This window comes from Myotis yumanensis, unplaced genomic scaffold, assembly GCF_028538775.1.
Source record: "Myotis yumanensis isolate MYYU_CA2020_CCGP unplaced genomic scaffold, mMyoYum1.0.hap1 SCAF_3, whole genome shotgun sequence".
Lineage (NCBI taxonomy): Eukaryota > Metazoa > Chordata > Mammalia > Chiroptera > Vespertilionidae > Myotis > Myotis yumanensis.
Window position 1 is genome coordinate 206,808,721 of NW_027223754.1, and position 27,105 is coordinate 206,835,825.

At 50.0% G+C, this 27,105-nt stretch overlaps 1 protein-coding gene across 1 annotated transcript in view; it reads right to left on the reverse strand.

Moving 5' to 3' along the window:
- Nucleotides 1-2,169: 2,169 nt before the first annotated feature.
- CACNG2 (calcium voltage-gated channel auxiliary subunit gamma 2) overlaps nt 2,170-27,105 on the reverse strand; it is a 103,566-nt gene continuing 78,630 nt past the window's right edge. Inside the window, exons 2-4 of the mRNA XM_070411043.1 lie at nt 15,176-15,259; nt 7,580-7,720; nt 2,170-6,201 (exon numbers count right to left, since the gene is read on the reverse strand). Coding sequence (XP_070267144.1) covers nt 5,666-6,201; nt 7,580-7,720; nt 15,176-15,259 — 761 coding nt within the window. The 3' untranslated portion in view covers nt 2,170-5,665. The remainder of the gene's footprint in view (nt 6,202-7,579; nt 7,721-15,175; nt 15,260-27,105) is intronic.

The window sequence follows — 27,105 nt, forward strand, 5'->3', positions numbered from 1 at the left end:
CTTCCATCTATCTTGAGGTTGCACTGGTCTGAGGGGTAGCCAAGGAGCGGCTGTTTTGGGTGGCAGTAGCTGGAACATGGATGTGCAGGCTGGAATGGGCACCCCCTGTGTGGGAGAGGCCTGGACATGTTGAGTGGAGCTGGAGGTGGGGAGGGAACGGAGGCTGGGCTGTGTGCTGGGTGGCAGAGTCAAGGGCCCAGGACTGGCTTGCCTTATGCTGTCACTTTCAGGTATGGAGATTAGAGGAGGTCGAGCTTTCCAAATTCAAACCGTCAGGATGGAAGGATAGAACATCATTTTAAAGTTTAATTTTTAGCTGTCAGATATTTAGATTTATGGTATGTGGGCCTCCATTTGTATTCTTGCCCTGGGATTATAAATGTTTGGAGTGAGCCTGGGGGGAGAGATGCTTGTGGGCCCCTGGGAACTTGGGCTGAATTGAGCAGGGAGTTCTGAGCGTTGGCCAATTCTAGAGCGAAGTTTTCCTGGGTCCCATACTGCAGGGCTGGGCTCCCCTAGGCCTGTGTGGCTCAGAGCGGGCCATCGCCCTTCTCTGGAGCCTCTGGGAGAGTTGCACAGTGACAGGCTTCCTCCCCCACATGGAGACAGTGTCTTCCCTCCTAGAGACCCGTGCTGCAGCCCTGGTCTGTCAGGACCTGGGCCATGACCTCTGGGACCTTCCCCATCCCCCTCGCTGTGCGTTACTGTGGCTGTTTTGAAGGTGACGTGGACCACCTTCAGCCTCTTCAAATGAAAATATTAAAATACCCAGGCCAGTGAATCCCAGCTTCTGTAGTGAATGAGACCTCCATGCTTTTTAAAAAATCTATGATGAGAGATATCAGTAGGATAAAATGAAGCGGTTTTTTTTTTCTCTTTTCAGAGCAATTTATCATAATGTTTTCATTTTAAACTGGCTTTGGTCAGCTTTTCTTTTTCCTGTTTGTCATGGATTGGTTGTGAGTTTATACCTCATCTCTGAGTCAAGGATAATAAATTCAGTAAGAGTGGTGATGGGAAGGTGGGCAAAGAGGTACAATTTTCCAACAGATAAGTACTTTTCTGTTTGCTTTTAAAGTCTTGATTTGATTTTTAAATACCTTCCTCCCATCTTAAGTGTATGACAGTTTTTTAAAGTTAAAATGAACTAAATGAAATGTGTTTAATGCCTTTGGGAGGCATGCACAGCCATCCTTCAAATAGGGCTGGACAGTGGGGGGATGGCTGTTTGGCTGCCTTCAATGGGGCCTTTCTTCACTGTCAAGGGTCAAATTCTCCTGTTAGCATCCTGTTATGGTCTGAATTTCTGTGTTCCCCCCAAAATACATATGTTGGAGCCCTAACTCCCAATGTGGTAGTATTTAGAGGTGGGGCCTTTGGGAGATGTGGTTAAATGAGGTCACGAGGGTGGGACTCCGTGAGGGGATTGGTGTTCTTATAAGAAGAGAGAGGAAGACCAGAACTCCTCTCTCTGAGACAAGGCGCCATCTGCGAGCCAGGACGAGAGTTCTCACCAGAAGCCTATCCTTTGGCACCTCGATGTTAGACTGACTTCCCAGCCTTCAGAACTGCAGAAATAAATGTCTAGTGTTTAAGCCATGCAGCCGGTGGTGTTTTGTTATAGCAGCCTGAGCCAAATAGAACACATCCCATCTTGCCTTTCCCATTTCTTCACGTCAGGAGAGTCCCAGGGCCCCTTCCAAAATCCTCCCATTCGTCTTGGAGGGGACTGTGTTTTGTGTCCGTCTGAGTACTGTGTCCACTCCAGGCTGCACCCTTTCCTGGGGAAAATTGAAACCCTGGACTGTCACTGGGTTATTTTAGGCAGAGAACTCAAGGACATCACACTCACAATCTTCTGAGGAACTGTTGTGCTGCAAAAGGAGGGAACTCATTCAGCGTTGCTGGATTCCAAGGAAGAGTGGATTGCAATTCATTGTGCAGAGGAGACTTTCACCAGTGAGTGCTGTCCAGCAGGGGCTGGGGTGAGCCCCCCGTCATGGAGGAGTGCAAGTATCGGCAAGGGATATTTATGAAAGGACTCATCCCCTCACACCCCCGTGGGGACTCTACTGCATGGCTTCTCAGCCTCCCATCCCTCATCTCTGAGAATCTCTGCCTTTGCGATTGTTTGAAATGGGATGCTAGGAGTTGAGAAAGCAATGAAAGAAATCCACTGAAGTGAGGACCAAGCTATAAAAAAAATCTTTATTTCATGTACCAGGATTTTTTTCTTTTTTTAGTTTTCTGCTTTTTAAAATTTTTTTCTGTTAACAGTCTGGAAAAAAAAAGGACCCACCAAGAAAATAAAATGGAGGTTGGTTTCTTGAACTGGTTTGAGCTGGACATGAGCAATCATCCACCCTGGCAAGCAGTGCCCTTGCCATCCCAGTCCTGGCTTCTTCCCTCTGGGCCCCCAGCCCTTTCTCAGCCCAGCTGGGTTCACCCACACCCAATGGCCTTCTTCCAGAGGACCCAGGACCCTGGCCTCCCAGCCCAGAGAGAAGCAGTGATTTCCGTCCCGGACACTCGGCCACAACAAATTGGGGCCAGCCGTCCTCTCTGGACAGCGCCGGCCGTTCGTTGTCGTTGGTGGGCCTCACCCTTCTCTCCAGTCCTCGAGCCTTTCCGGTGTGGAATCTGGTGGGGTGGAGGGCCAGGTTGGAGTGGGGCGGGAGAGGTCGTGATTTCTGCCCAGACTGGAAGCACTGGGTGGTCGCCACACCTGGTACTGGCCCCCATTGCTCTGCCCTGGGGCCCGGGGGCCTCCCGGGAACTGCTGGGTTGGGCCGGCAGATCTGCCTTGTGGTTCAGGCGGAATTTAGGGTTCCAGATGCTGCTGACCTAAGAACAGAGCTTTCCTTTCCCAGACAGAAGATGGGAAGGGGAGCTGGGAGTGTGGAAACCCCAAAAGCCTTGCTAGCCACTCCCCTCAACTCCCAGAGCTCACCTTAAGAAACTTCAGGCCAGGGCAGTGTCAAGAAAGAGGCAAACCGAGACATGCAGATGGGGGCAGCAGGGCCCCCCACCTCCAGCAGGCTGGGCTGAAATCCAAGCTTTACAAAGCTGTTGGGTTTCTCTCGGTCTGAACTGGCCCCTGTCCGTCTGGGAAGAAAGGAGAGCAACCCGGGATGCTGCAGACTTTAGTCTGTGGTGTAAGTTTAACTTTTGAGGTTGGTCCTCACCCTGGGGCCAAACTTTATAAAGCTCTCCTCTGCATCTCCTGGCCTCCACCACTCCCAGCAAGCCTTAGAGGATCCTCTTTTTCTCTGACCCCTAAAGACAGTGGGGGAAGCATGGTGGCTGATGTCTTCTCACAAGGAAGCCCCCTCCCCTTTCTGTGACTGGGTTATGGCATTAAAGGGGACACAGAATGAAGAGTGGCTTTGGGGACCTCTGGTGCCCTTTCCCTCTCTGTCTGAATGGCAGGATACGTTTGCTCACGTGTGTGTAGTTTTTGCTTTGACGTTGGATGTGGGGGCAGGGGGTTGGGAGCACAGTGAGGAGGCATATGGTGTGTGTGTGTGTGTGTGTGTGTGTGCGTGTGTGTGAACAGATGACCGATAATTCAGAAATGTTCTCAATGTTTTGGGGCTGGATGGCAGCTATTTTGGTTGTCTCTGGCATCTTCCTCTGGGCAGGTGGCATATCTTTTTAAAAGTCATCAGCGCCAAGAATAAGAATGAGCCTTTGGAGCTCATCTGGGTCAATCCACATGCTTATTACACAGGGGAAACTGAGGCCCAGAGAGGCCACACAGCAGGGGTTTTCAGAATTCAAAGCTGGATTCTAGACTGGTGCCCTTTCCATGCATGCAAGTGATGTGCATGTGTGTGGTGGGAGGGCACTGTGAGCATACATGCCAGTGTGGAGCTGCTGTCCATGGCTTTGGAGGGCATGAGTCATCTTCTCTGGACCCTCCCTCTGCCTGTGTATGGGGATGGAAGGGTTTAGATGGCATGTGTATCCCTGTGAGTGATTCTAGCCCTGGGCTTCAAGGAGTGTGTGTGTGTGTGTGTGTGTGTGTGTGTGTTGTGCGATCTCCTTAGGGAAGAGAGGATTCTCCATCGTGGTTCTCTCTCTCTCCGACAGTAGCAGCGCCTTCCTGGTCTAAGGAAGAGATCTTTCGTGACAGGAACTCCCTGCAGCTCCCTAGGGCCTTTTGTCTCTCCCTCCTGCTTTAAGCCCAGCTCTAATCTCTCACAATAGTATTTTTTAAAAAATGGATTTGTATATTTGTTTTGTTTTTCTCTTTACAAGTTCCCTGCTAAATTTTAAGTCCCCCACCCACCCCATTTTTTTGTTTTCACAGTTTAAAGCTGGAAAAGAATTAAAAGAAAAATACTATCTGATTTTCTTTCGAGTAAATCCACATATTATATATTTACATTTATTTATAGTCTGTGGTTTTTTTTATTAAAAAAAAATCACCACTTGTTTTTCCTTTTTCTTTTGTAAAAAGAAACCTTTTTGCAATTTCATTGTTGGACTCACTGAACCCCAAGGGGGCTTCAGTGAGTCCAAGGACCCCCAAAGGGTCAGTGAGCCCCCTTCCCAGGGGACTGCGGGCCTATGAATCTGGGGGTCCACCATCGCCCCAGGGTCATTGGATGGCCCTGAGGTGAGGGGTGAGGAGGGAGAGCTGCTTTATATCCCCGGGGCTGGGGGTGGGATTTCCTGCCCCCAAGGACAGGATCTTGGGGTTTTGACCGCAGGAGGCTCACCCTGAGGATTCCGGGGTTTCTGGGCATCTCAGCAAGCCACCGGCAGCCATCCCTCTCCTTCCTTTCCCTCAAGGCCTAGGAAGTCATCACAGTGGGTTAAGGACCATTAAGGACTGGGAACCTGGGGGCTGGGCAAGCCCCAAGTGCGCCCCCCTCCAGGCACCTTTCGGACAGGAGGGACCAAGGACTCTTGGGTCACCTGGAGGCCTATAACTGCCCCATTGATGCTGGGTGGAGTGGACTCGCAAGCCAGGAGCTTGCCCAGCATTCCTGGGGCACCCATCCAGAGGCTCCAGGGACCTGGCAGTGACCAAGAGGCTCACCTGGCCCCGGGGCCTCTGAGTCTCCACCCCCACTCACCCAGGGAGGCAGAGCCCTCTTGGGGTTAAAGGGAACAGAAAAGTAACTCTCCCAGAGCTTAAAAAAACAAACAAGCAAGTAACGGAAAGCCCTGATTAAATGCAAAGAACATCTCCCTTCCTTTCTGTTCCTTCTCAATTTTTTGCTTTAATGTTATCTTAGTTCCCTTTTATTTTTTTCATTTAAATTGGTTTTTATTAAATGTTAAAATAATGGTACATGGGAAATCATGCATTTTCTTTTAGATTTATTTTCTATTTTTAATTTTTATCCTCTCGCTGTTTTTAAAGTTTGTTTTTTCTTCCCTCATTAATGTGTTTTTCACATTTTCTGTTGTTTGGCTTCTTTGTTCCTCTTATATTTTGTTCTTTTTTTTTTTTAATTTACTTATGTTTTTCTCTTTTTTTTGTTTTTTTGTGTTTTTTTTTTTTGCTTTGGGAAGGTTTTCCCCCCCCAGTGGATGGTTTGGTTTCCCCCTCCCTCCCCTACCCCCAGGCCCACCCCACAGGCCCGGCCGTGCCCCCACTCTCGGGCTCTGCCTGGGACCTGGCAGGGCAGGAGCTAGCGAGGGCCCCGTGGCTTCATACGGGGGTGGTCCGGCGGTTGGCTGTGTTCGAGTGGAGAGAGTCTTTGTTTTCCTTCTGGATACAGTTGTGAACTTGGAGGAAGCTGTTATCCCTGTCGGAGTTGTAGGTGGCGGTGGGCGTGGTGGTGGCCTTCAGGGGGTCCCTGCTGAGGGTGTACATAGAGATCTCCGTGGACGGCAAGGTGTTGAAGCCCTTGAGGCCCACGGGGGAGGCGTCCCTGGAGTGTGAGGGCTCGGTGGAGCGGGAGCTGGAGCGGCTGCGGCGCTGATAGCGGTAGCGGTAGCTGGGGATGCGGGTGATGGCGGAGGCCTGGAGGTAGTCCGTGGCGCGGGCCGTGGCCCGCAGCTGTTTGTGCCGGTCGATAAACATGTGCACGGCCAGCACACCGACCATCTCGGCAATGATGAAGGACAGGGCCCCGAAGTAGAAGGACCAGCCATACGAGTAACTATTCTTTTTGGAGTCGCTCTTGGAGGGGTCTCCGGCATTGGCAGATATGTACACTATGATGCCAATGATGTTACTCAGACCTGTGGGGCACAGGGTGGACACGGAGGGGGCGGGGCAGAATCAGAGAGAAGGATGTTAATTTCCAAGCAGAATGCCAGGCACTTGAGCAGGATTAAAGGACATGGACGGTTGCCCTGGCTGGTGTGGCTCAATTGGTTGAGCACCTCCCTGTGCACAAAGGTTGCTGGTTGGATTCCCTGTCAAGGCACATGCCTGGGTTAAGGGCTGGATCCCCCGTAGGGGGTGTGCAGGAGTCAGGCAATGGATTTTTTTCTCTCTCTCTCTCTCCCTCTCCATTTCTCTCTCTCTAAAATAAATAAAAACATTAAAAAAAAGGGGGGGTGCAGGGACAGTTGGATGGGCCTTCATTTTCACAGTGCATGGATAGGAGAGCATACAGGGATGTTGGAAAGCATCGCCTTTATAATTTCATTTGGAGGGAGCTACAAAGGAAAGAACTAATGGAAGCAGATATGGAGGAGGGAGAGGAGAGGCATTCGAGTATTACTGAGTAACAATAATAATAATAGACATTGTTTATTGAGCATTTACCACCTGCCTTCACTGCTAAGTACTTTTCCAGGGGTTTGCAAAGGAGGAACTGGATCACAGAGAAGTTAGGTAACTTGCTCAAGGCCGCCCTGGGATTTGAAGCTGGTGTGGCAGGGGGTTAGGACTGGTGCCTGGAGCCAGACTGCCTGGATTCAAAGCCTTTGGCCAGGTAACCTTGGTCTGAGTTTCCAGGCCTGTGGAATGGGGATAATGATAGGACTTGCCTTGTAGGGCCATGAAGAGGATTAAGTAAATTGATACATATGAAAGCTGTGAGAGTCTGGGACTTGATTAGTGCTACTTAAACGCCAGTCATTCTTATTAAGTGGCTCATGCTACAGCCCATGTCCTTTTTCTGGAATTGGAAGCAAATGTGACTTGTCATGTAACTGGGCTGAGAAATGTGGTTTTGGTTGCCTGCCTGCTTCCACTGAGGTAGGGTAGGGAGGGGAGAGGGCAACAGAGGGTAGGCCCAGTACCCTGGGAGGGCCTAACTTAAAATTCACTTGTCTGTGAAACCTTCACTGACACCCTTCAGCAAAGTGTTTAGGTCCTTCCTCTGCTCTTTGGGATTTGGGCCTTTTCTAAGAGGTGGGAGGAAGGTGGGCCATTGGGCTAAGGGACAGGGTCTGGGATATTCCTGGAATCAGTGCGAGGAGGGGTGTCAGGCAGGAGCCCCAGCACAACCTGCCTTCCCCTCAATACGACCTGTTGCAAAGCCCAGAGATTCCTCTCCTCCCTCTTCTCCTCTCTGGTCCAGGTCCTCCCAGCCAGAAGGCCCCCAAACCTCAGCCTTCTCCCCACTGGTGAACCTGGGCTCTGCCTGCCTAGCTCAGTGGTCATTACCTGCAGACACGAAGAAGATGCCAGCACTCAGGATGATGTTGTGTCGAGTCTTGTAGAACTCGCTGGCTGCGATGCAGAGTCCACCCATGAAAAGTAGAATCACACTCAGGATCGGGAAGATGCTTGAGGCCCTCACGGCCCCTGCAGAACATGGAGGGTCAGGGAGAGAAGGAACATGGCTGTGAGGCTGAGCATGGCGGAGGGAGGAGACGGCGGCACACAGGAATGGGGGTTATGGACACAGGACCCAAGCCGAGGTTGCTTAGCAATACCAGGGAGGAGGGAGAGCGAGCGAGCCACTGCCCAGCTCACAGCCCTGCAGGGGCTCATCTCTGCCTACAGGCCCCAACTCCAGTGCCCCTTGAGGCCCGTAGGGCCCTGTGTGACTTGGCCTCTGCCTGTGTTCCCTCTTGTCCAGCCACAGCAAAGTTCCCATATCATGTCATTGCATGCCTCTGACTTTGACATACTAAGCTTTTTATTAGAGTATTTTTCCTGCTCTTTTTAACTCAGGAAACTTCTAGTCATCCATCAAAACCTAACTTAAAATCCCCTTGTCTGTGAAACCTTCACTGACAACCTTAGGCAAAGTTTTTAGGTCCTTCCCCTGCTCTTTGGGGGTATTTGGGGTACATTGAGAGGCAGTACATTATAGTGGCCAGGAAATCACATGACCTGGATTTGAATCTGGCTTTAGCATTTATTAGCTGTGTAAGTTTGGGTAAATTATCTCACCACTCTGTGCCTCAGTTTCCTCATCTGTAAAATGGGGACGGTAATAGTGCCTGCCTCCTAAGGTTGTTGTGAGGATTAAATGAGTTGATTCTGACAATGCACCTAGATAAGTCTTTGAGGGCATACAGTAAACATTTCATGAATGGTAGTGTCCAGGTGGGCATGCGTGGGGTGAACCCTAGCTGGGTGAGAGGAAGAGGGCAAGGGGTGGGGGCAGCTGGGTTACTCTGCATTCTCAGCACTCTTTCCCTCTGCCCCCAGGCAGGGATGGAAGTACCTGCTCACCAAACTTGGGTGTTCTCTCCCTGCAAGTTGTTTATAAGATAAGGTGCTGTATCCCCAACCTGAGCCTCAGCCCACACATCTGCACACACACACATGCATGCTCAGATGTGCACAGTCAAAGCTACCTGCATTCTCATCTTCATAAGCACATAGGGCTGGTGAGAGCTTCTTGAAGACCCAGGAGAGAGAGAATGTTTGTTGGGTCTTGAGGGGGTACCTAACATACATGATATAATAGCCCTTCATGTGTGTGTTTTTAGCTCCAGTTGATAGATGAGAAAACCGAGGTTCAGAGAGGTGAAGTAAGTTGCCCAAGCCCATCCAGCTAGTGAGTCAGAATGGGGATTATGCAGTTAGTCTCACTGAAGTTCCAATGTCTGTGTGACCTTGGACATGTCTTTACCTCGTTGAGTCTCAGTTTCCCCATCCCGTAAAGTGGGAAGAGCAATAATAATATCCAGCTCACAGATATGTTGTAAGGCCCTGTGCTCAAAGGGTAGTCTGAGCAGCAGCACAGACCTCATGGAGAGCTGGCTAGAAATGCAAGTTCTCAGGCCCCGCCTGACCTACCTACTGAACCAGAATGTACATGTTAACAAGACCCTCATAATATGACTTGTATGCACACAACAGTTCATGAGGATTAAACTGGATAATATCTGCATTGTTTCTGACACTACAAGGAATACAGTAAAAGATAGAATTGTTGTGATTTATGATGCCCCTTCCCCTTCAGTCCGAACACAACTTCGCCATGAATTGTCTTGACTTTCCACTGAAGCTGGTGTGGTCTTAGTGCTAAAATCTATCAGAAAATATCTGATTTGCTCCATGAACAAGTATTTATTGACCTGTGAGTATATGGAACTACACAATAGCTACTAATATTTAAGGACCTCTTCCTATGTGCTAGGCCCTCCCTCTTCTAAGTGCTTTCCATGGGTTAACCCATCTAAACCTCATACCAGCCCCATGAAACCATGGGCCTTGGCTTTGAGGAGATTCCACATTCCAAAAACAGGCGGTGGCAAACTTTTTCTATAAAGGAACAGATAATAAGTATTTCTGGCTTTGCTGGCCATACAGTCTCTGTTGCAACTACTCAACTTTGCTATGGTAGCATGAAAATAGCCATAGACAATATGTAAACAAACGAGTGTGGTTGTGTTCTAATAAAACTTTATTTATAAAAACAGTTGGTGAGCCAGATTTGGCCTGCTAGTTGCAGTTCAGCCACCTCTGGCTGAGACCCTAATAAAGGCTGCAAGGTCTCGAGCAGGGAGATGCATTGCTCTTGACAACTGTAAGTCCAGTGAATAAATACAGGCTGAGTGCTGGCCACTGTGCCAGGTCCCAGGGTAGGCATGAAGACAGAGGAATGCAAAACAGGCCCGGTCCATGTCTTTATAAGATCTCATGGAGAAGATATATGTCAGATAATAACACAGATAAATAGTTATCAACGAGGACAGTGTTATGAAATAAAGATGCCGTATGGCACCATGAAGGCATGGGACAAGTTGATGTTCATTGAGTGTAGCCATTTGTCCAAGGCCACCCAGCAGAGACATGGGGGACCTGGGTGTATGAACCCAGGCAGTCTGCCTCTGGGCTCTGTGTGCCGACCACTGCACTCCCCTGCTTTCATGCCTCTCAGAGCCTCTTCTGAGTCATGTGGGGGTCAGAAGAGGCAGTGATGTTGGAGCTGACCTCTGATGGATAGGGGGAAGCTAATTGGGCAGAATAGAGGCGGGATGTGGAGAGTGTCCCGGGGAGAGGAAGCAGCATGAGCGAGGGCTTGTCCAGGGAACTGAAAGGAGCTGGATCACTAGGAGCTGGTGGAGGGGCCGGGGGAAGCACTGAGGGAGATGGAGCCGCTGGGGCCAGGCCACACGGGTTCGTGGGTCACCCGGGTCCTGTGGGTCATGCTCCAGAGCTTACCTTTATCCAGAACAATGGGCAACATTAAAGGACTTAAAGCGGGCAGGACTGTCACACTCTGATTTGCATCTTAGAAACACAAGGATTCTCAACAAGAAAGATATTAAAAAATACATATCCTCAGGTGAGGATTAAAAAAACACATGGATTAAGAAGGGGCCAAGGTGAGTACAGGGAACCAGTGAGAGGGCTATTGCAGTGAGAGGGCTATTGCAGTGAGAGGGCTATTGCAGTGAGAGGGCTATTGCAGTGAGGGCTATTGCAGTGAGGGCTACTGTGACTGTGAAAGGGGATGGGCTGCAGCAAATGTGTGTATGAGTGCATGTGTGTGAGTGTGTGAATGTGTGAGAGCATGTGTGTATGAGAGTGTGTGGGTGTGAGAGTATGAGTGTGTGTATTTGAGTGTGTGTATGAGAATATGAGTGTGTGAGTGTGTGAGTATGTGAGTGTGTGAGTGTCTGAGATAGTATGTGAGAGTGTATGTGAATGTGAGTGCATGTGATTGTGAGAGAGTGTGTGAAAGTGTATGTGAGTGTGAGTGCATGTGATTGTGAGATAGTATGTGAGAGTGTATGTGAGTGTGAGTGCATGTGAGTGTGAGAGAGTATGTGAGAGTGTGTGTGTGTGAGAGAGTGTGTGAGGGAGATTAGGGGAGAGAGGAAGGGAGAAGGAGAGGAGGTGGGAGGGAGAGAGAGAAGGTGTTATTGGAGAGGAGAGAAAGAGAAATAGGAAGAGGACGAAGAAGATGGTGGATGAGGAGAAGAGGGAGAAGCCGAGAGTGGAGGTTGGGAGCATGGGCTCCAGGTGTGGGCCGCTTGGGTCCCGTCCCGGCCTCCCCGGTCTTTGTGGCCTCCGTGCCTCCCCTTCCTCAGCTGTGTAACCGGACACCAGCAGTACCTTCCTCTTGGGGTGGTCGTGCAGATGGATGAAGATGATGCATAAAGTGCTAGGCCTGGCCCCGACACAGCCGCGCATCCAATGAGCGTTAGCTGCGTGTAATGACACATGAACAGAACTTGGAAGCTCAGTGAGCGTCCTCCGGGAGCACCATCTGTGCAGGTCCTGGGAGCCTTCCCAGTTCCTGCTGTCTCTGGGGTTGGTGACCCGCTGCAGGACGGGAGAGAGCGGTCTGCACCGTCTCCCTCGCGGTGCTGCCTGCCCTCCCTGAGCCTCAGTTGCCCCCGGTGCCGCAGGGAGAGGGTCAGATGCCGGCTCAGAGGACTGCAGTGGTGTCATGAGTATGTGCACTTTAAGCAGTTAGAACAGTGCCTGGTACTGAGAGCACCAGGAAATGCTGGTTCTCCCCGCAGTAGAGCTTACTGTTGCTGTTCCCCCTGGGCCTGCGGTTACCTGGGTTGGTGTTGGTTCAAGTGCAGGTTGTGACTCATGACTGGCTGGTGTAGTCAGCATGGTGGCTGCAGCCCGCACCTGAATGCGTGGGCCAGGACCGAATAGAAACTGCCACGTGTGCACAGCGGCCGGAGGGCAGGCCCCGTGTTGTGAAACGTAGGCTCTGGTGGCATGGATGTGAGCACCAGCTGCAGCTGAGCAGGTTCCCTAAGTGCAAGGATCAGTCACCACAGTTTTAGCCACGCTGACCATGGTGACCTCTGGTGGGAACAATTTTTCCAGAAGGGGCTGCAGGGCTCGGACAATGGACAGGAGCACTCGGTCCTGCCTAACGTTCCGGGCCTCGGTATTTCCTCATCTGTAAAATGGGAGGATGGGGTTGTGTGTGTGGCTCCAGCATTTCAGGAGCATGGAGGGTGTATTGCTGTGCTTCTGTCCTCTAACCTGAAGCGGGGTGATGGACTTCTCTCATGTTCCATGGGCAGCGGGGACGCTCTAACAAAGCACCATCCTAGCCTTTGTCTCATCGCTCCTCAGAGTCCCTCCCGGGGACTGGTATTCATCCAGGCTCAGAGAAGTTGTGTAACGTGCCCAAGGCCACAGAGCAGACCTCACCTTGAATTCAGGTCCTTTCCCTCTAAATCACAAGCTCAGACCTTGACCCCTGGTATTCCCCACACTTCCCACGCTGAGGTACCTAGGAGACCCCTCAGTGCCTGGTGGGCCCAGCATAGGGGGGCAGAGAAGGGGAAAAAGGGAGGGGGTTCTCTGAGGCTGGGAAGGGTGGCTTTGACTCAGCCTGAGACCCTGCATCCACCTCTGTCCTCATTCTGGGAAGAGGGTGATTGTGCCAAGGGGCCCTAGGAAGGGTGGGTTCTCATTTACTCATTCAGCAAACATCTCCAGCTGGGTGAGGGGTGGAGCGAACTGTCTATTTGCAGCTACTCAGAGGAGTCGCTGTTCATGGTCCAAGGGGCAGGGAGAAGAATCCGTAACAAATCATGACATGCAGGTTGGGGCAGAGGATCCTTCAAGAAGGATCCCTGTCTTTTAGATGCTCCAGCCAACCAGGTTAGAGCTTAACAGAGAATGATAGCAACTCACATCTTCCAGGTTAAACAACTACTTTTCTTGTCTAGCCCAAGATTAGCATATTATAGGTCAGGGGTCAGCAAACTATGGTGCATGTAGCCTCTGTCTGTTTCTGTAAATAAAGTTTCATTTCCTTCCGTTTTGTCTCTGCCTCTTTTGTGCTCCAAGGTTAGTTGAGTAGTTGGGACAGATTGTACAGCCTGCAAAGCCTAATGTATTTACTATCTGTCCTTTTACAGAAAAAGTTTGCCGACCTCCTATTCTAAATGCTCAAAAATATTGTTGAATTTAGTCAATTCAGATCCTCGGACCCTGCGCCGCTAATATATGTTCAAGTCTTTTGTCCAGGGACACCAGAATGAACCCAACACTTGAAGCTCTTCTCTCTTTAAGAATTAGGAAACGAAGGTATGGAGTAAGTAAGGGATAGTCACTGAAGAATCCTATTAGCTTTCCTTTATTTAACAAGCAGCATTGATTGAGCATCTACTATATTCCAGAAGCTGCTAAAGGCACAGCAAAGAATGAGACAGAGTTCCTGCAGCAAGCACTTGGCATCTAGCCATGCTCAACCATTGGGGCTGTGCTGTGGGGCTCAGCTTTGCCCCCTTCCACCTCTGTCTGCAGGATGCATCTCTGCATGCGGGTCTCCCAGTCCAGCTATTCCCCTGAGAGTCCTTCCCACGTGGTCTCCCCAGGGCCACAGCCTGTCTCATTCATTCCTCTCGATCTCCTCAGCCCTGAGCACAGGGTTAGCACATGGGCGGTGTTCAATCAGCCTTCTTACTATCGCCAGACTCCTTCAGGGGCCCCAGACATGATAACAGGGAACACAACCAAATGGCCCTTTAGGAATTCCATTTATGAGCAGCGTCTTGCAGGACTTCATAAAAATAAATGACGAGCATTGTAAGATATTCTCCCTCATTTAAAAAGAAATCTATAAATTGCATCATGTTCCCTTCCTTCCTCTTCCCAGCTGCCTGGCTGACGTCATGTTCTGTGGCTTCTCAGCGAAACCCAATTCCAGGCTGACCTGAGATTGGCTTTGATGTGAGGAGTAATTATTGAAAGAGATGGGTGATCCATAAAATAAAATGCCTCCTACATTTTTCATGAAAGTAACCCGAGAGTAATGCTAACCCCTCTGCCTCAGGGGAGGGGTGGAGCGGGGCAGAGGGGGCGTTCCTGGGAGGAGAGGGATGGTGGGAAGGCAGGCCCAAGAGCCCCAGCCGAGCCTTCAGCCACTTCTGCTCAGCGGCTTTGCTATCCCGGGTGTCAAGCACCCTCAGCCCCTCTCCTGGAAATCCATTTCTCGGGGAACATTTCATCTTGTTAGTTTTTGCTGATTCTTGAGAACTTTTTTGGGGGACTCAAAGGCTCTCTCTTGCTAATATGTGTCAGGTGGACTTAAGATCGCAGCTATTACATCAGGATTTAACTTTGACTTGACTTGTGGGGAAAGAAAATAAAAATCTCACATTGTTTCAGTAGAAGTTCTAATCTGGCACTGCCTGATGAGTGTCTTCATTCAGTTATTTAAGAAATATTTACTGAGGGCCCTGGGCTAAACATATAATGCAAACAAGATGGGAAGAGCCCTGGCTAGTAGCGTTGGTAGGACGGTGAGGGAGATGGTTGCTCAAACAGACAAGGACTCTATAGCTTAATAAAAGTGCTGTGCTCTGGGAATCTGTTCAGGGGCATGGAGGACTTCCTGGAACAGGTGATGTTTCAGCTGAGACCTGGTGGATAAGTTGGAGTTTGTCAGACAAAGAAGGGAGGGTGAGATGTTGCAGGCAGAGGGAACAGCATGCATGACGGTTTGGTCTCCGGACAGGAGGGAAGGAGGCAGGCCCTCTGCTGAGACAGGGACCTCTAGATAGTCCTGGTGTTTGTGCTCTAAAGCAGCGGTTCTCAACCTGTGGGTCGCGACCCCTTTGGGGGGTCGAACGACCCTTTCACTGGAGTCACCTAAGACCATCGGAAAACACATATATAATTACGTATTGTTTTTGTGATTAATCACTATGCTTTAATTATGTTCAATTTGTAGCAATGAAATTGGGGGTCACCACAACATGAGGAACTGTATTAAAGGGTCACGTCATTAGGAAGGTTGAGAACTACTGCTCTAAAGGCTGGAGGGCAGAACCCATCCCCCTGAAGGAGATAGAAATGGCTTGCACTCACGGAGGAAATATTCTGCTGTGTCAGCTTCATAATCTGTATCCTCTGGGAAGTGATCAATTTGCTTGCAGAGACCTTTGAAGTTCCCTGGAAAACAAGAGGAGAAAGGACACATGAGACATCATAGTTTCTGGGGTTCAGACCACTGGCCTCTTCTGAAGCTGGCCCAGCCTCTCCCTCACTCTGGAAGGGAGGTATTGCTTTGTCTGTGTGGACATCCTCCGGGTGAATCAAAACACACAGTGCTGGAGAGAGGATCTAAGGCCTAAGACTTCAAAACCCAGCCGTCCACGGAGGCTTCTGAGGATTAGCTGAAGCTTGGCGGGTGGTGGAGGTTTGATTCGGGGCTGGGGACTGCCACAGAGGAAGCCCATGAATGATGAACTGGGTTGTGGTCACCTCTGTGCCGTAGCTCCCCCACAGTCACCCCACAGTTTGGAGGAGAGAAAGAGAATAGCTTCTCAAAGAAGTCAAACCCTAAACTGATGCTGACAAACATTCCCACAGCACTTTGGATAAACTTGCAAAGCGCCATCCCATCTGCAGGGCATGAAATTCACGGCATCCGGCCACCAAAAGCTCTGAAATCCAGCGGGTGAGCCCCCACGGGGGTTGGGGGTGGGTGGGGGGAGGCTGGGCCCTCTGCCAGGCTTTTGGGCTAGACCAGCCGTGGGCAAACTACAGCCCGCGGGCCAGATCCAGCCCGTTTGAAATGAATAAAACTAAAAAAAGACCGTACCCTTCTATGTAATGATGTTTACTTTGAATTTATATTAGTTCACACAAACACTCCATCCATGCTTTTGTTCCGGCCCTCCGGTCCAGTTTAAGAACCCATTGTGGCCCTCGAGTCAAAAAGTTTGCCCACCCCTGGACTAGACTCATTCTGCTCTACCACAGGCCTCTGAGGGGGTATTTTCATCCCCATTTTACAGATGAAGAAACTGAGGCTCAGAGAGGCTAAATTAATAAGGCCTTGTGCCAGGAAATGATGGAATCAGGGCTTTTGACTCTAAATATTTGCTCAGTGAGAAGGTGAGAACTGGCTCAGGTGAAAACCCTACCCTAATGCCACAGCGGGCCCCACCAACAGTCACTAAGCGAATGAGTGAACTATGCAATGCAGTCTCCACAAAGACAGATGCGCAGAACAGAATATACAACCATGTCCACTTCATGACAGCAGGGACTTCTGTGTCCCCAGCACCAGCATAGATATGACAAGTGTTGGCTAACTTCCCCTATGCTGGGAGATATGGTGTAGGGGTGAGAGGCTGGGAGATAAGGTGTAGAGGTGAGATATGGTGCAGGGGTGAGAGGCAGGTTCAGCCTCACTGACACGCCTCAGTTTCCTCACCTGAAAGTAGAGATCATAGGAATTCTGCCTTCGCAGCTAGTCATGGGGATTAGATGAACTGACATATATAAAGTGCTCAGAACAGCGCCTGGCACATTAGTGAACGTGCTCGAGGGCATTGCTGTGAGAGAGAAATGGATTTGGACTATATTCAGCCACTGACATTGGGGATTTTTCTGTGACAGTAGCTAATATAACCTAATTAATAAGTCCTCAGTACATGCTAGCAATTTATTTTCCTAGAGAACTCCGAGTGGCCCATCCCATAAAGAAGGCTTTATTGTATGCTGTGGAAATTGGTTATGAGTTTTAAAGCATTGTAACACAAACCTGTGTACATTACGTACGCCCGCATCTATAGAACACGGGTATACTTACAGGAAATAAGCATTTTATGTATTTCTAGCTATTGTTATATGGTTGACCCTCCTCACCTCCCATTCACTGTCTCTGTACCAAATTCACCTCCTTTCCCGACTTCTGCAAGAAAAATCATTCCCTAAAGCATTTCGAGATTTCTGGCAACTTTATGGAAGCTTTGTAAGGTTCCAAGAGCACAGAATTTTACCCAAAATGCTCTCAAGGGTAGGTCTCTTCTCTGAGTGTCTGGGCAGTCCCTCTCCTTGCTCCCTTCTCCCGGACCTGTTGTCTCCCCGCTTCTCTGTCCTCCGTCCTCCGGAGCACACCTGCCCTGCCCTCATGCATCTTGGTTCATTAACCAGTTAACTGCCACGGTATTTTAAATTTAATTTAAAAACGTCTGCCGCTTGCGTCTATAGACCTTTTTAAAGTCTATAACCTGCCTCTCACCCCTGTAGGCCCCACCAACAGTCACTAAGCGAATGAGTGAACTATGCAATGCAGTCTCCACAAAGACAGATGCGCAGAACAGAATATACAACCGTGTCCACTTCACGACAGCAGGGACCTCTGTGTTAACCACTTATGGCGTGCAAATGGTTAACAGGAGGCCTCAACAGCTTCTCCCCCTTTCCAACCACACCCCCTTCTCTCCTGAAAAGTGTCTTTATACCAGCTGCTAAGAGGATATACTATCCTCCCTAGTGTTAAAATTACAAATCAGTGTGTTTGAAAAGCATTTTGCAAAGCACTTTCATTTTCTCTCCATTCAATCTGACAAATATTTCATCAGCGCCAACTCTATGCCAGGCATCTTTCTTCCTAAGGAAGCCTGCAGGAGGTGAGGTGCGGAGAATGGTCCTGACATGCCCCAAGTCTCCTACCAGATCGTGGACAGTGCTCAACCCCAAGCCAAGGGCTCGCAGGCGGAGCCTCCACACCCCTCTTCTAAGGGTGCACGGCCGCACCTGCTCCCCACGCAGCCTGGCTGCCCTCTGCACAGGACTGTGCCTCAGCCATCTTTGCACTGACTGTTGGCTCCTAGCACAGTGCTGAGCACGGAAGAAGGGTGAAGAGATGCTTGTTGGGAGGCTGTGTGAAATAATCAGCTGCACGGACCTCTCCTAAGAGGTCCAGACCTGGATAGTCAACTGCTTATTTGATGTCTCATGGTGGATGTCTTAAAGGCATCGTATGCTCAGCAGGTCCAAACCTGAACTATGGTCTTTCCCTCAAGCCTGGTCTTCCGGAGGCACCGACTAGCTCAGCGAATACCTCTCCATTGCTTCCTGGTGCAAGTTTGAGCCCAGCCATCATCGCTGACATCTCCTCCTCCTCACTGCAGGTTCATGACATCCTGCTGTATTAGCTTCTCAGTATCTCTCAAACTCATCGATTGCTCTCCATCGACAATATCACCCACTGCCAGACCACCTTCCTTGCTTCCCTGGAGGACTGCAATAAGTTCCCCACTGGTCATTTTGCACCCACTCTTATCTCTCTCTACAGAGTTATCAAACTGGTCCTTGGAAAATGCCAATCTGATCAGGCCATCTCCAGGTTAAAATACACAACAGCTTCTCCGTGCTCAGCAGCCTCTGCCTGTCCTCCCCTCTATGTGCACATGCTATCTGGGCCTCCCTCCTTGCATGCTCCTTCCTACCACAGGATCTTTGCACATGCTGGTCTGGCTGCCTGAGCCCCCACCACATCCTTTGTTGCCTCCTCCCCTCTACCTCCCAGTGAGATGTCTACCACCCTGCTGGCTATTTTGTGTTGGGGGAGATGTTAAGACACGAGTGATGCTGGTGAGAATGTTCCAGTAGAGGAAAGAATTGGCCCAGAAAAAGGAGGGAGCAATGTATAAGCAGTGTGAGGGGGGACGAGGTCCAGGACACAAGTACAAGGGTGGCCTTTGATGGGGTGGATGATGGCCTGTTTCCTGCACCAGGAGGGCAGGAGATACATGTGGGTAGACATGGTGGGAACTTGTGACACTTCTCTTCTGGTTGCTTCTATTTTATTGATGGAATGGGAAGCAGGATCATCAACTGAGAATTAGGAAGGGGAGGCAGGGTTGGAGATTCGAGGAAAGAGGAAGGGAGTCAACTTTTTCTCCACAAGAAAGGGAGAGAAAATGGACCAGGTTTGAGACATGAAGTATGTATGTCGGTGGCTTCAAGGTCCCTCTTGAGATCTTGTGGTTTTCTCAGGCCACATTTAAGCATGCCGATGCAATTTATCTAGCTGGAGGGTTGCCTTTAACCAGGACGGGGGTCTGTGAGGAGAGTGCAAGAAGGGGAGGGAGTGATTATGAAAACGGACAGGCCCAAAGCTGGGTAAACGGGGCAGAGGAAAGATGGGTGTCGATGCATTGGCAGCTAGGGTGGGGGTCAGAGAATTGTTAGGGTCAGGGGCTCGTGGGAGTGAGCTGAAAGGATGGGCCTGGGAGTCCAAGAGCGGACGCAAAAGACTGAGATTGTGGAGTGTGGTTATTGGTAATCTCAGGGCCAAGTGTAAACCCATGAACTGGGTGGTTCAGGTTGCAAGGAGGTTGCAAAGCATTTAGCAACTGGAAAGGGCATCCAAATGAACATATAAGACAAAACTACAGTTCATTTTCATTTTCTATGTGCATGGAGTATATATTACAAAACTGCTTACTAAGTTAACAGTTGAAGTGCAAATGATTCATCACATTATCCTAATACGCCCCAAATTATCGGTTGGTTTTTAGAAATTATTGGTGTGATCTTTTGATGATGAGGCTCTTACAAGCTAAATGACGGCCCTGTCTGGACCACGATTTGACACAGGGAACCACACCAGATGCTCCTGGCCCTTCTCTGCTGCAGCACGAGTCGTTCCATCTCAGTGAGTACTGAATCTTAGTACTGAGTTTTCTCCCACTCTGGTTGGAGGACTCTGCGAAAATGGCCCTTCATCCTCAGCACCCCAGCAGGCGGGATTGATGGTGGTGAGTGGGAGGGCCGAAACCTCAGAAGTGGTGCTCTCACAGCAGTAGTGTGAGCATAGCTTGGCCTGTCACTCAGGGCAGCAGGAAGGATCTGCTCTGCTTGGGCCCTTGAGCTTCTGCTTGGGCTGGGCCTTGGGGTTGGTAGAGCTGCAGGGCCTGAGGCTCAGAGCTCACCCTTCCTCCCCTCTTTGGGGAGGAGGGAGAGTAGATGGGGCTTCGGTCCCAGCCCCTCCCTCTTCTGCCGGTAAACAGAGAAGCCAGCCTCTTCCCCAGACTTCTTGGGGCTGATCGGTGTGACAGGTAGGATTTCAGTATTTAAGGACCAGTGACCAGACCAGCAAGGCAGGACTAGTATCTGCTGGCTGAGGCGGGGAGTGCGGCTGTGTGCTGGGGGGACTGTCTGCCTGACTGTGAAATCTCTAAGAGGACTGTCTACAGGAGTGCCTTGGAGAACGAGGCAGGCGGTACTACCTTCCCACAGAACAAGGTGTGCCCGGAGTGAATGGCGGCTTAGGACGTCAGACGGAGAGCACCAGGATATTTTTCAGAGAGGCAGGGAGTTTAGGAAGGAGGCTGAGGAATGGTCTGGAAACAGCAGTGAGGAGCAGGAGTGTGGGCCAAGAAACACCCCCAATTGCAGGGGAGAGAGCCAGGCTTCCGTCAGAGCAAGAAGAGAAGTTGAGAGTATGGGTGGTTCTGCTGACATTGGGACAAAATTCCAGAGAGCCCAGGGCAAGAACTTGGAGGCTGGGGAGGTTGCAGATGGGTCAGATTAGGGGATGAACAGAGTGCTGAGGGACAGATGATTAGTAGTGAGAACGACTGAGGTCACCTGGGTCCCAGGGATTGGTCTCAATGGTCTCTGATGCTGACAGTAGCGATGAGGTTGTGAGGGTCGGCTGGATGTAGTGGGATCTCCAGGAGCACTTGGAGCTCTGTGGCCCTGGACTCAGTCTGACTAATGTGATGATGAGGCTCATGAGGGGAGGCGGTACCAGTGTCACTCAATCACCTTTGGTGGAATTTAAATTTGGTAGAACCTTCCTGTCATAGACATCACTACAGTCAGTGGAGAGTGGTGTACTCTTGTTTTCCTGATGCCAGCCTAGAGTTCTGCTGTACTTCCTTTAGATTGGTGGTCATCGAGCCCAGGGGTTGTATGGCTTCAGGCACAGATGGATCCAGGTGCTCAAAAAACCTGGTGTTGGCTTTCCTCCCAGTTGGCTTCATTCTCAAGCAGGCTCTCTCCCCAAAAGGAGACCACGGGCTAAGTGTCCGGCCCGGGGGTGGTGGAGGAAAATCTACCTGACCCCTTCCCTCCAGGGACACAGTCTGGAGGGAAAGACAGAACGTTCGGGATGTAATATAATTTACTAGAATGCAATGTCTCACATACTATATTAGAGGGATGTGCAAGCCTTATGGGAGCAGAGTTGTTCAGCTAACATTTATGGAGTGCTGACTGTATGTACACTCTCTGTGCAACCTGCTGAAAACAGGGAAAAATATGCTTTCTGTCCCACAGAACTTGCAGTCTATGGTGGGGGACAGAAGGCAGATGCTGTGGTGTAGCAGGATATGTGTTGTGACAGAGCAGGGCCTGTCTGGGCACACACAGTAGGTGCATATGTGTGTGTGTGAGTGTGTGGGGTTGACACAGGCCTTCTGAGGGGGGGCGGGAGGCGGGTGGCAGAGCTGCTATAGAAGGTGCCGAAGATGGAGAAGGAGTTAGCTAGGAAAAGCAGGTCGGTGTGTGTGTGTGTGTGTGTGTGTGTGTGTGTGTGTGTGTGTGTGTTGGGGTGTGGTGAGGAAGTAGTGGAGGGTGAGAAGGGATTCTAGGAAGAGGGACCAGCAAGAGCAAAGTCAGGGGAGTGCTGGGCACACAGGAGGAACAGACTCAGTGTGTGTGTGTGTGTGTGTGTGTGTGTGTGTGTGTGTGTGTCAGAGAAAGTTCCCCAAAGCAGAGTCAGGGTCATGAGGAATCCTGAAGGTAGTGGATGCTGGAGCTGGCCTGTACCGGCTCATGGGAGCCGACAGTTGGTGTCTTTTCCTAACTTACATTAGAAGCTTGAAGTCAGCCATGGTGGGAGTATTTGCACCACGGGAATTGGCAAATAGTACAACTCAAGGTCCCCAGAGAGCCAGTTGTTAGGCATCTACCAGCACACCACTGGATGAAGGGCTGTCCCTTGTGAGGGGTCGGCCGGTGTAAAGACATGACATCCTAGTGGGATTGGAGATTTCCAAAAACATGGCTTCCGCTTAGAGTGCAGGGTGGGCGAGGGGAGGGCAGGAGGTGGCTGGAGAGGGACAGGGGCCAGATCCCGCAGGGGCCCGTGGTCCAGGCTGAACTGCTCACTCCCCCGACAGACACTGGCTTTGAGCTTTTGGAAGATGAGAGAGTGAGGGGAGACTCTCCCACCATGAACTAGGGGCCCAATAAGCACAAAAATCTCTGCTGAACCCCAACCCCAGAAGGGCAGCAAGACCGCACCAACCCCAGAGCCGCGAGACTTCAGGCCAAGTCAGAACAGAAAGGCCACGGGCTGTGCCTGCAGCTGCCACAGCTCTGCCTCCAGGAATTGACCGGCTCACACTGGAAATTTCAGCTTGCAGGTATTAAGTAGTTTAAGAGGAGGTTTCATCAGCTTTGTAAAAAGCACATTAATATCTCGCAACACCAACTGCTGCCTCATGTCTTTGAATTCAATAAGCTCTTCATAAACCTGGTCATTAGGGGCTGCACGGAGCTATTCTGTTTTCCACTTTTCTTGAGGAGTTGTAGGAACAGCATGGGAGCAGGGGGTGGCGGGGCTCTGGTGGAGGGCTGAGGCGCGAGATGGAGGCTGGCTCAGTAATTTTTTTAAGTGAAGCAAATGAAGGGTTTGGTGGGAGCTGCTTTCTCTGTGTTTTAAACCTTTGCTACTCCTAGCTCTTTGCTTTGCTGGCAGGGCCCTCCCTGAAGGCAGGGATTCAGGAGACCCTGAGCGGGTGAGCGGTGCCTGGCTCGTCCCTCCTGGAACACCAACCCCCCCCCGGCACAGCGCTGGCACGAGTCTGCATTTCTCACAAGCTCCCAGACAGTGCTGACACTGCAGGGTTTGAAACAACAGCCTATGTGGTTCACTCATTTGCCTATTGTTCATTTGCTCATCCATCCGTTCACCGGATTGTTTTGAATGCCTACTATGTGCTAGGTCCTGTGCAGACACTGGTTGGGGTTAGAATGGGGTAAGAAGCCTGTTGTGGCTGCCTTCCTCATTCCCCCAAGTGTGCCCTTTCCATTTGCCCCGAGCTCTCACCCGCAGAAGTCCTGACCCCACAGCGAGTACTTGCTCATACGGTAGTATCCTGTCCTCATTCTTGTCTCCACAGCTACTTCTTTAGTTCCCTCCATGTGATGCAGGGGAAGAGATTGTGCTCAGACTCAGAAAGATCTGGCTTCTAAGCCTGGCTCTGCTAGCTATCTGCTGTGTGGCCATGAGCAAGTTGTGCGACCTCTCTGTGCCTCAGTTTCCTCAGCTGTAAGAAAGGGATATTAATCCCTGTCCTGCGAGGTGATTCCGAGGACTCAGTGGGATGACAGAAGTGAAGGCCCCTAGTGTGTTCCTAACCCAGAGCAGGCACTCAATGAATGTAGTTCTCCCTTCTCTTTCTGTTTTAAATGACACCTCTTTCAGGAGGCCTTTCTTGATTGCTCTTAGCAAGAAAGACTCTTTCCCTCCCAGAGCTCCCATGCAGTGCTTCTGGATTGTAATGAGCACAGGAATCAACGGGGGTCATGTTAAGCCAGATTCTGACTCAGGGGGCCTGGGCTGGGGCCTGAGAGTCTGCATTTCTCACAGTTCCCAGGCAGCGCCGACACTGCGGGGCCCTGATGGACCACACTCTGGGCTGGCTCGCGAGCCTTTCAAGCACTTTGTATCTGTTCTGGTCACATTCTGCGTCCTGGCATCATTGTTCAGAAACAAATGGCTGCAATCTGTAAGCTCCTTAAGGGCAGGATTTTTAGTTCCCCGAACAGACCACATTGGCCTGGATTCTGAGAGGCTCACAGGCACATTCCAGTGTTTCCGAAGTGGGTCTGTGTCTTATAAACAGGAGGGTTCATTTACTCATTGTTATATTGATGGCGTGTTATGTAATTACTGATAATGGCTACATGACAAATGTTTACTGAACAGACAAATGAATGAGTCAGTGTGTGTGTGTGTGCGCATGTGCATGCACCTGTGTGTGGGCAGGGAGTGTACTACACATCCCCTCCTAAACAGATGAACATTATGTCAACTATTAGAATCTCCAGGGCACAGGAGATTCTGTGCCTCTCTTATTAAAAGCCTATTTGACAATATCAAAACATGTGTAGACCCCACCATCCAGCAGTTTCTCTTAGGAATTTGCTTTGGAAGAGCACTTGCCTGTGTGCACAAGGAGATGAATCTAGAATGTCTGTCACAGCGCTGCTTGTAACAGCCGAACACTGGGAACAGCCCACACTTCTGTTGTCAGAGAATGATAATACCTGGGAGGGTATTACTGTAATGGGGTCAGTGGAGGTGAGTGGATCACAGCTACACATGTCAGCACAGGTGAATTCCACAAACATAATGTTGAACATAAAAAATCAAGCGGCAGGAAAATGCATATGGTATGGTTCCATTTCCCCAAAGTTAAAAAATTTGTACAACTAGACCATAGATTGCTCAGAAATACCTACAATTGTGGTGAAACGTTAAAGTCAAGCAAGGTGATGATACACACAGGATTCAAGAGGGTGTTGACCCGACCTGGGTGGGGCAGGAGATGTGGCAGGGCGGGCACACGATGGCTTTAACGTACTGGGGATGCTTCATTTCTTAGCCTGATAGTGAATGCACAGGCACTCATTTTATTGTTATTCTCAATGCCTCACTATGGCAGAGCCTGCTGGCTGTTTCCTAATATCCTGCTCTCTCTATCTTCCTATGTTTCGCCTGGATATGTGGCTTCCTAGAAAGTCGACTTTAGTTCCCAGCCTCTCTTGCAGCTAGAAGAGGCCATGTGACTAAGTTCTCACCAAGGGATGTAAGTGGGAGTGGTGGGAACAACTTCTGAGAAATGTCCTTCATGGGATATCCCTTGCTCAGCTCTTTCCTCTGGGTATATGGACTGTGGAGGTCCACGGTGCCATCTCGGAACATGACACAACCTTGAGAATGGAGAGCTGCATGATGATAGAATAAGGTAAAGGCGTCTGGACCATGCCACCATAGAGTCATATCAGCCCTGGGCATCTGATCTCTAGAGTTGTGCAACGAGAGAGAAATAAACCATCTTTTTAATTTTAGTTTAAAAAAATCTGGTAGCTGAACCTAATCCTAATAAACATAATCATATATGTTAAAATAGTCTCTGCCCAGCCAGTGTGGCTCAGTGGCCCATGGACCAGGAGGTCACTGGTTAGATTCCCAGTCAGGGCACATGCCCCGGTTGTGGGCTCGATCCCCAGTAGAGGGTGTGCAGGAGGCAGCTGATCAATGTGTTTATCTCTCTATCCTTCTCCCTTCCTCTCCCTAAAATCAATAAAAATATATTTTTAAAAAGACTTTTTATATGTATTTTATATCATCACATTTTTAAGAAAACAATTTATTGAACCCTCAGTGCTGGCATCTAACAGGTGCTCATTAAGTATCTATAGAATAACTGAATGAATTAATAGGTATCTCCATGTTCCTCACAAACTCTTTGTTCAGGGTAAACTTTTCTACTATTCAGTGCTAGCTGTGGCCATGAATATGGGAGGCATAGGTGGGGGCATTGCTGAGACGTAGGTGGGGTACATCAGCTTTGGACTAAGGGGGCTAGGAAGGGTGTAAGATGATGGGTTTGACCTCAGACAGGAGGGATGTAATAGATCCCAGTGACAATAAGCAAACTACAATTATGGATTGTCGGTACTTAGAAATTATGGAGGAGGCCCCTGGAGATGGTGGTCAGGGCCCCATACTGGGTATCTAGGCATCACGGGGAGGGGTGTTCATGGGCTGGTGGATTGATATGGGTCTGACCTCACCAAGATGGAGAACTTGAAGGATCTGTGTTCTGAACTTCAAGGCACCTTCATCACATCCTTGAGCTCTGAGTCTTGCTCCCCCATAGTGCTGACACTGGAGCAGGCCCCAGGGACAGGAAAACCTCAGGTCCACTTCACACCACAGTGTGATTGAAGGCTGTTCCCATGAGGTTAAGGACCCTTGGCACAGGTAACAAGCTAACCTAAAACATACTCCATGAAGTAGGCTATGAAGGAACCTTCCCAAAATACAGTTCAGTTAACTCAACTCCTACTACTAAAGAGGCAGTAAAGGTCAGCAGTTAGCCTCAGAGTCTGGAGGTGGGACCCTGGATTTGTATCCCAGTGAACTTCTCTGATCCTCAGTCTTCTTGTCTGTAAAATGGGGAGACAGAAAGACCTGACTCACAGGATTGTGAGCATAGCATAAAGCACTGCATCGAGAGGGCTCAGCACAGTTCCTGGCACCCATAAGGGCTCAGTCAGTGGTAGGTGCTGTTTCCCATTGCTGGGCCCCATGCTGGGGGCACAGAGGGGTCACATGCAGTCCCTGCCCTCAGAAAGCTCACAGACTAGTCAGAGAATGGTGATCACACTCCGACGTGTCAAGAGAGCTCCCTGGTGGAGACGTGCCCAGGGAGGACCGGGACCTGATACGATTAGATCCTACAAGACAGGACTGTTCAAATGACTATGTCAACCCCAGAGCCCCAGGAGCAGGCAGATAATGAATAAATACTGTCATCTGCCAACAGCTCCACATTCATCTTGAGAAGCCTGTGGTAGAGAGGAAAGATGGCCGTGCCATTCAGTGAGAGAGCTCGTCTCCGAGCTCTCCTTCTGCCATTTATTACCCATGTGATCCAGGGCAAGTCATTCACTTTTGATTCATTCAGGCTTTCGGCTAGTCCTCAAGTTCACTGAGGATCTACTAGATGTGGTGGTTGAGCTAGGCACCACCATAGAGAGGGGATCAGTGCAGCAGGATTCCCTGTCCCCAAGAACTGTGAGTCCAGGAGACGCCTGGACAAATAATTAACTACTATGATGCAGAATGAAAACAACGGGAGGGCAGGGGTGGTGGCGGACGGCCCCTCAGGGAAGCTGGCATGAACCAGGCACTGGGCTGGGCACATTACATTTTATCCTTAAACACCTTTCATTGTTTTTTCCACTTCAAA